The sequence below is a fragment of the Trachemys scripta genome, chromosome 10 (assembly GCF_013100865.1).
Source record: "Trachemys scripta elegans isolate TJP31775 chromosome 10, CAS_Tse_1.0, whole genome shotgun sequence".
NCBI classification, from domain to species: Eukaryota; Metazoa; Chordata; order Testudines; family Emydidae; genus Trachemys; species Trachemys scripta.
In genome coordinates, this window is record NC_048307.1 from 5,221,135 (window position 1) to 5,229,516 (window position 8,382).

At 44.3% G+C, this 8,382-nt stretch overlaps 1 protein-coding gene across 1 annotated transcript; it reads left to right on the top strand.

Annotated features, from left to right (window-relative positions):
- Window positions 1-334: 334 nt before the first annotated feature.
- SOX8 (SRY-box transcription factor 8) lies at window positions 335-7,284 on the top strand. The gene is made up of 3 exons (XM_034783538.1): window positions 335-972; window positions 3,715-3,953; window positions 5,011-7,284. The coding sequence occupies exons 1-3, from the start codon at window positions 539-541 to the stop codon at window positions 5,742-5,744; spliced, it is 1,407 nt and encodes a 468-aa protein (XP_034639429.1). The 5' UTR covers window positions 335-538; the 3' UTR covers window positions 5,745-7,284.
- Window positions 7,285-8,382: the final 1,098 nt, after the last annotated feature.

Consider the following 8,382-nt stretch of genomic DNA (forward strand, 5'->3'; position numbering starts at 1 on the left):
GGTGACTGTACTCCTCCTGCAGCGGGAAACCAAAAAGGAGCCACACCACAGCCAACCCGCCTCTCGCTTTACGAGGGGGGGCCCATTGCCTTCCTAAAAGCCAGCAGGACACGCGCAGGAGCCCACAGCCCCGAGCTCTCGCGTGGGTCGAGAGGCAAAGCATAATAAAGGGGGGAAAGGGGGACGCTCTCTCTTTAAGAGCGGAGGGGGCGGGGGCAGGGATGCAGATGAGAACGGCTCCGTCCGACCAATCGGGCCGGGGGCGGTGGGCGGAGCCGCTCGCCCTCTGCTTAAAGAAACTTGTGACCAGGGGCCGGAGGTTCGCATTGGAGCCGAGCGCGCCGGGGCAGCCGCGGTGGAGAGCGGGAGGCAGAAGCAGAGGCGCGCCGCTGCGGCACATCTGGGGCGCATCTGGCCGGCGCTGCTGCATCCCGGGGAGGCGCCTTGCGCCGGGACGGGGACCCTGCGGGGGTTTTGTTGCTCCCGCCGTCCCCTTGCCCTGGGTGTCCCCCAGCGCATCCCCGCTGCTCGCCTTCCCATGCTCACCATGACCGAGGAGCACGACAAAGTCCTGGATCCGCCCTGCAGCCCGTCGGGCACTGCCAGCTCCATGTCCCACGTGGACTCGGACTCCGACGCGCCCCTGTCCCCCGCCGGCTCGGAGGGGCTGGGATGCGCCCCGCCGGCCCCCGCCCCGCGCCCACCTGCCGGCCCCAAGGGGGAACCGGCCGAGGTGGATGAGCGCTTCCCCGCCTGTATCCGGGACGCCGTGTCGCAGGTGCTGAAGGGCTACGACTGGAGCCTGGTGCCCATGCCCGTGCGGGGCAACGGATCGCTCAAGGCCAAGCCCCACGTCAAGCGGCCCATGAATGCCTTCATGGTGTGGGCGCAGGCCGCCCGCCGGAAGCTGGCTGACCAGTACCCACATCTGCACAACGCCGAGCTCAGCAAGACCCTGGGCAAGCTCTGGCGGTAAGTGGGGGGCCGGGCTGGGGCGAGGGGACCCGAGCTGGGGCTGCACTCTGGTAGAGAGCCTGCCTTGCACACCTGGCCTGGGCACGGCTTGCACACACCCGTGTCTATGCACCATGCACATCGGCACCACATGCTGCATACAACACGCATCGTGCACACATGTGCCACCCACAACATACCCACATACGGCCCGGGCAGGGCTTGTGCACTCACACGCACCAGGCACCTCACGAACAACACACATACACATGCATCCAACAAGGATGCATGCACCACACGTGTACCACACACAGAAGGCATCACAGTGCTACATGCATGATGCACCCACACCCTGTCCACACACACACAGACTATGCTCACACACATGCACCATGCACACACCCTCCTCAACACTTCTTGTCTGGAGTAGTTTTTCACAGGACCATACTGAGTGAGGGCTGGGGGTTGAGACCAGACACAAGAATTTAGTGAGCAAAAGTTAGACCATTTTACTGTAGAATTATAGAAGCTTAAGATGCAGAGGTCCCAGGGGTTCATCTGTACTGCAGGGCACAGTTGTCCCGCTACGGTTGCTGGTGGCCGAGGCCAAACTAGTTTGAAAAGTCTCAAAAGATGGGGCTTTTACGTCTTCCTTTTTTTTGGAGACGCTTGGACAGAGTAATCATTGAAGATAGCCAGAGAATGGGACATGAGACGCAGAATGGAGAGTCCCTAACTAAGGACCTATGATATGTTAATATAGGAGCTCACTGCTTCACGGAGTGCTAAGGGGGTCTGGGTTCCAATGTTTGCTCTTTAGAGTAAGGGGTTTTAGTCCCTGTTTTGTGCAGCAGGGGAGAATTGTCTGTATTAGTACAAAGGCCAGATAGAGGGACTGTCCCGAGAACTGAAGGGGCCAACGTTACCTGCAGCTACCTTGTTCCTGAACAATTAGACCTATAACTTTCTTCAGTAATAGTGGGGGGAAATATCCTAGCAAAAAGCACCAGTAGTTCTGCTAGTTGTAGGGCTTGAGATGAGTCCAGAAGGTTAGATGCTGGTGGAATTTTTTGGGCTGGTCCTAGCTGGGGGACACAGATCTCTCAAGCTGTGGACCCTTGAAAAAGAGGGTACTGAATTGTCTTTTATTGTAAATTTTTCCCCTGACCAAAACATTCTTGTGACACTTTGGACAATTAAAAATGAACTGATTGTGATTGAGCTCAACGTGTAGCAAAGAACAAATGATAAATCCATCATTCAGGTTCTGGGCCCTCTTACGAAATACTAATGAAAGGCCTAACTCTGAGGCGCAAGTCAGATTTTTTGCTTGAATGAAGCATTGGCCCAGTCCTGCTCCTGTTTAAATAAGCGAGAGTTTTGCCATTTTGCTCCTATCAAAGTCAATGAGAGTCTTAGGGGAGCAGGATTGGACCTTCTGAGCATTCCTGTCTGTGGATGAGACTAGTGACATGAACAGACAAACCAAATTCATTCTGATTCGGCAGAAATGGCCAAAGCTGGGGTAGATTGTTCCCCATGAAAGGGCATGTCTGTGATGGTTGCGTTGTAGTACGCTCTCAAACTTCCAGACTCTGAGTCTCTCTTCAGCCGAGCTGATGGCTAATGAATGAACTGGGTACTTCATGTGGCTGCCTTATGGTAGAATTCACTGCAGTCCAGAGCAATGAAAGGACTGTTAAAAGAAACTGGGTGCAGGATTCTTCTTGGCGCCCAGCATCATAATTAAATACTTCTGAGATTTCGGTCTGTCTTGCTCCTTTTCCTCCTCCAACTTTTTACGATGGGTGGATTCTCTGATTGTATTTCTACAACAAGGAAATGTTTGGGGTTTTTTTAGCAGTAACTTCACAGTGGCTTTTTTGTAATATTTATCTTGCTCGTTTGTATATTTAACCAACTTTACAATGAACTATGTAATTCAATTATACCTTTTATATAATTTTTAATAGACATCTACTGTTTTCATAATTTTTTTTTTAGTTCTTTCTACACAAATGTATTTATATACTCAACATTTATTTTATGTTTAACTTTATTTGTCTAGTACTAATAGTTTACTGGAAAACATCTAGTTGAGAAATTTTTTTAATGCTTTAAAATGCTGCCTTTGGCAAGTCAGACTAATATATATAAGCTTTTTCTTTGTGTCCCTCATAGATTTTTTTTAAAATTAGTTATTTATGATTACACACAGAAAAACATCCTGCATTTGTTCTGATGAGCAGTATTCCTACATTAAACAACTATGGTTTGGGTATCGGCAGGAAGTTTTCAAATAGGAGCTCCAGAGGAAATAAAAACTTTAAATGAAATAGTCTCATTTATATTGATTGGTTTTTTGCAAGCGACAAACGCTCAAACAGAACTGGAGATGATCAGAAATGATTAACTCATATTAGTGCAGCATGATTTACATGTGAAATATAGCAATAATATTTAGGAGCAGGATATGGAATTAAATTTTAAAATAAAAAAACACAACATTTTGCCCTGTTATCAATATCCAGAGTGGATGCTTTAACAGCTCTTTAGCTGATATTTGCAATACATGCAACAAGTAAAACAAATTGTACTTGTTACAAGTGAAAACTTTATTTTGTGATTTAATTTATTGGTTTGCTGAATCAATGCCTGTAAGCTAGAGATAGAAATGCTTGAAAACATAAGACATTTGTAGTTTGCTTTTTAAGCAACATGTAATTTACTATTTTTTTTTCCTCTTAAAATATAAAACAGTTTGTTAAGTGAAAATGAGAAACGTCCCTTTGTGGAAGAAGCTGAGAGGCTCAGGGTTCAGCACAAGAAGGATCATCCGGATTATAAATACCAGCCCCGGAGGAGGAAAAGTGTAAAAGCTGGCCAGAGCGATTCTGATTCAGGAGCCGAGCTCAGTCATCATGCAGGGAGCCAGATCTACAAAGCAGACACCGGGCTAGGAGGTGTGGGAGATTCTCACCATCACAGTGATCACACAGGTAAGGAGTCTTGCCAAGATTTATTATCCCAGTAGAACAGTCAGGTTCTGTAATAAACAAAAGGGAAAATTCCTGCCTTCACGTCTAGCTCTGATAACGCTTCCACACACACTTGGAAGCCTGCATGTGTTTGCAGGATTGGGCCCTTACAATGGGATACTCTAAGCAGTTCCCTTGAAGACAGTGGAAGGTCCCAGATACCTTGGTGATGTGTGTGATATAGGAACATCCATTGACAGGGCTGAATCCTATTTATTAGAAAATAAACAAATCTATATTTTCAAACCGTCACTAATGTATCAGCAGGGTCGGGGGTGGGGGGTGGGGAAGAGAGAGTTAACAGATATAATCAGAGTTAATTATTAATTGGTAACTTTGAAGATGCCTCAAGAATAAGCCCTAGAGATCAAGACTAATTTCATCTCAACCCTTCTGGATTCTGAAGTGGAGCTTTGAATTGGCAAACTTTTAGTGTTGACAGATTCCAAAAGTATTGCTAATGTCCTGTAATTTCAGACGTGTTTGTTCTCCCTATTATGAATCCTGTCTGTGAGATTTTCCTCCCCCGCTCTCTTCTCTTTAAGTTTGCATTAGTATGAGTTTTTATATACAGAATAAGAGTTTCATTTACTGCCTTGTTAAGAAAGTCTGAACCATTTCCATTGACGTGAAACTCAGTTGCACTTTCTGGTCAAGGAATTAGTTTTAGATGTCTTTGCCTCTCCAAAGATTTCATGGAGTACTTCTGCAGTAACCCCACAAAAGTATTAACCTTGGGCTCAGTGTCTCAGAGTCCAGTGAAAACGTAATCTGCAGCTAGTGTTAATCAACATAGTACCACTGAAGCCAGTTTATACCATTTGAGGATTGGGCTCATTGGCTCAGGAGATCTATGGTGACATCTGCCCATCTTTAACGCGTTTTCTCGATACAATGTTTTATTTAAAGATCCAGCGTTTGAGTTTCTGAATAGCTAAAAGATGATAAACTGCCTGCCCGCCCCCCCCAAATGGCCATCAAATCCTTTCATTTTAAAAATGTGTTTTTTTGTCTTTAGGGCAAACTCATGGACCACCCACCCCTCCTACCACCCCTAAAACGGATCTTCATCATGGGAGCAAGCAAGAGCTGAAACACGAGGGGCGCCGCCTAGTGGAGAGCGGCCGTCAGAACATAGACTTCAGCAATGTGGACATCTCTGAACTCAGCAGCGAGGTCATTAACATGGAGACCTTTGACGTGCGTGAGCTTGACCAGTATTTGCCACTGAATGGCCATTCGGCCATGCCGGCTGACCACGGGCAGAACTCCTCAGCAGGGTCTTACGGCCCTTCCTATTCCCATTCAGCCAACGGCACCAGTGGAGCAGCCCAAGTTTGGACTCACAAAAGCCCAGCCTCGGTGTCCCCTACTTTAAATGAAACCAGCCAGCAGAGACCACACATCAAAACGGAGCAACTCAGCCCAAGTCATTACAGTGACCAATCCCATGGGTCTCCAACTCACTCCGACTACGGTTCCTATAGTGCACAGGCTTGTGCCACCACGGCTTCAACCGCCACAGCGGCTGCCTCTTTCTCCAGCTCGCAGTGCGACTATACAGACCTCCAGAGTTCTAATTATTACAACCCTTACTCCGGGTATCCCTCCAGCATTTACCAGTATCCGTATTTCCATTCCTCACGGCGCCCCTACGCCACACCCATCCTGAACGGCTTGTCCATCCCTCCCGCTCACAGCCCCACTGCTAACTGGGACCAGCCTGTCTACACAACCCTGACGAGGCCTTAGAGGACGGAAGGAGTCTGAGAGGTCTTCCCAAAACTATATGCACTAATGAAGGAATGAAGGAAAAACAAAGTGGAGTGCTGTGGCAATTTCCTAAGTGCCTGCTGAGCCACTGGGAACTCTATTCATTGTGACTGGATGTCCGCTTGCTTCGAAATCTCCAAACTTTTAAAAGACAGAGTTCTATTTTTCTTTAATGAAAACAAAACCTATCGGACGGAAAATTCCTTTTGAATAAATGAAGGACAAAACTATTTGACTCCTCTGTGAGGACTGAAGCGAACTTATTAGTTTTGAACGTCTGAGTGGAAAAATGTACAAGACTTTAAGGGTCTATTGCAATGTGAGATACGGACCAACCTTGGAGGCAAGAACTCACTAGGACCAATTAATATATACAAAAAATTTCAGCTATTCCATATAACGATCTTGTGGGAACATATCCGAGTCGGCTAGGACCAACCAATTAAATGTCTGAGGTGTGTGTTTTAGTCAAGAGTTCTTCTAAGCAAGGTTTGGCTGTAGTTAACATTCATTTTTGTTTTTTGGAAGCTTAAAAGTGTTTGGTGGTTTTTTTTGTTCTTTTTTTTTTTTTTGAAATCTGTTTAATATGTATTTATGTTCTGTATTTTGTCTTTTTAATTAATGAAGTAATTTTTGTGCAAAAAGTAGAATTTAAAAAAAAATTAAAGATGGGGCAGAGGGAAGCATAAAAAAATAGTGGAGACGATCCAATAAAATGGTGTTATGAGTATATTTTTTAACCACTGCGGAATTGTGTTTGAGAGAGGGGCTGAAATAACCAGTATGTCCCACAGAACCAGTCACAACTCTGAAATTGACACACAAATCCAAAACAATAAAAGGAAGGGTGTGTGTGTGTGGGGGGGGGGGGGGGGGGGGGAAGCAAAGTTATGAAATTCAACGGCTAAATGATTGGAAAAAGGAGCAGGACAGTGGGGATTTTCCTTGCCAGCTGCTTTCAAGATATTAAATTGGATTTGAAGGCATCACTGAATTTTTGTACACTTTCAGAACCAAGGCCAGTTTATAGAAAGGTGTAATTTAATGAGAAATTAGTCCACATTAATTTTGGCTTCTAGGGACCAGATGTCATCCATCAAGCTGTGAAACTAAAACCTTCTCCACTAAATTTTTTTAGGTACTTAGTTTTAGACTAATATTCATTGATATATTTCTACTTCTTCCATTGTATGCTGAGCATATAATAACCATCTATTTTATGGTAACTTGTGCCTTTAAAAACTTTGTAAATCTTAAACACATTTCAGAGGTTATCTTCTTTTTACCTTTTCTATGTTTCCTACTCTTTTTCTAAAAGTATTTTTTGCATATTTCCTTTTGGGGATGTGGGGGTGGGGGAAGTTACAGAAAACTCATTTTTATGCAATCTATTTTTCTGTATAAAGTTTGAAAGACTTCAGCTGTTACTTATCTGTTCTGTTCACTAGCTTCTGACTAAGCAATGCTAACTTTTGTACAGATCAATTTGATAAAATTAAAAAAAATTGCTTTTTATCAACCACGTGTTGTGTTTTTCATTATATTAAAAAAAATTCTGTGCACTTAATGAAACTCAGAAAACAACACTAGAGAAAGAACTGATTTAATTGCAATTAAAGTGAAATAACATTGCCCAGGGAATTCCCCCCTCTCCTACTGCCACTTTACCAGCATTTAGAGAAGATGGGGCTGAGTCTGGAAATCTTTACTCAACTGAGTAACCCTTTCTCATACGGAGTCATCACAAGGGTTTCAGTGGAAATACTCACACGAGTAAAGATTTGCAGGATTGAATGCCATGGTTTTAAACCAAGGTCACTTTGTTCTATACAGTATATAGGAATTTTAAAGAGTAACAGATTCTGTTGTCTGGCTGGTGAGCTCTTGTAAATACCTCTTAATTACGATAGCAACAAAATTATATGTTGCATGTAGTGGTTTTTTAAATATAGTCATTAAAACAGTTACATTTTGTGACTTTAAAAAAAAAAAACACATTTCAATTTGGTCCTACTAGTTTAGGCAAACTGGGGCAAGATTTTTCAGGCTGGAGCTTAACTGGGAAGAAGGGTTTTTGGAAACCGTGTGGAATTCACAAAAGCTTCTGTCTGGGAATCACGGAAACGGGCTATAGACTTGGTTTCAAGGCAACCCTGGAAAATCTTTTAAACCAGGAAAATAAATGTGATGACAATTAATGAACGTAGAGAATATTAATCAAGTCTGTGAACAACAGAGACCCAAAGTGAATTTGCTGGTTGCAGTATCTGCCAAGAGCTATCTTGCCAAAGCATCTGTAACAGGACACCATTTTCTCTGTGCTCATTTACAAAACTGCTGGCAAAATTACTTTATTACACTGCAAGCCAAAGTTCTTCTGCAGCTTTAGGAAGAGACACTTCCCCCCCCCCACCCCAGTTTACAACACGAGCTTCAAGCAGTATACTAGCTCTTGTTAGCACTGAGCAAGACAGATTATTCAACTCTACAGCAAAGAGATACCATTGCCTGCTCTGAGGGAAAGAGCAGTACTTCCTCCTATAGTTACCTTTTAAAAAAATAGCATCATGTAATAGGGTGGCATCGTTTGTGCCATTCTTATTACAAACTGCAGTCC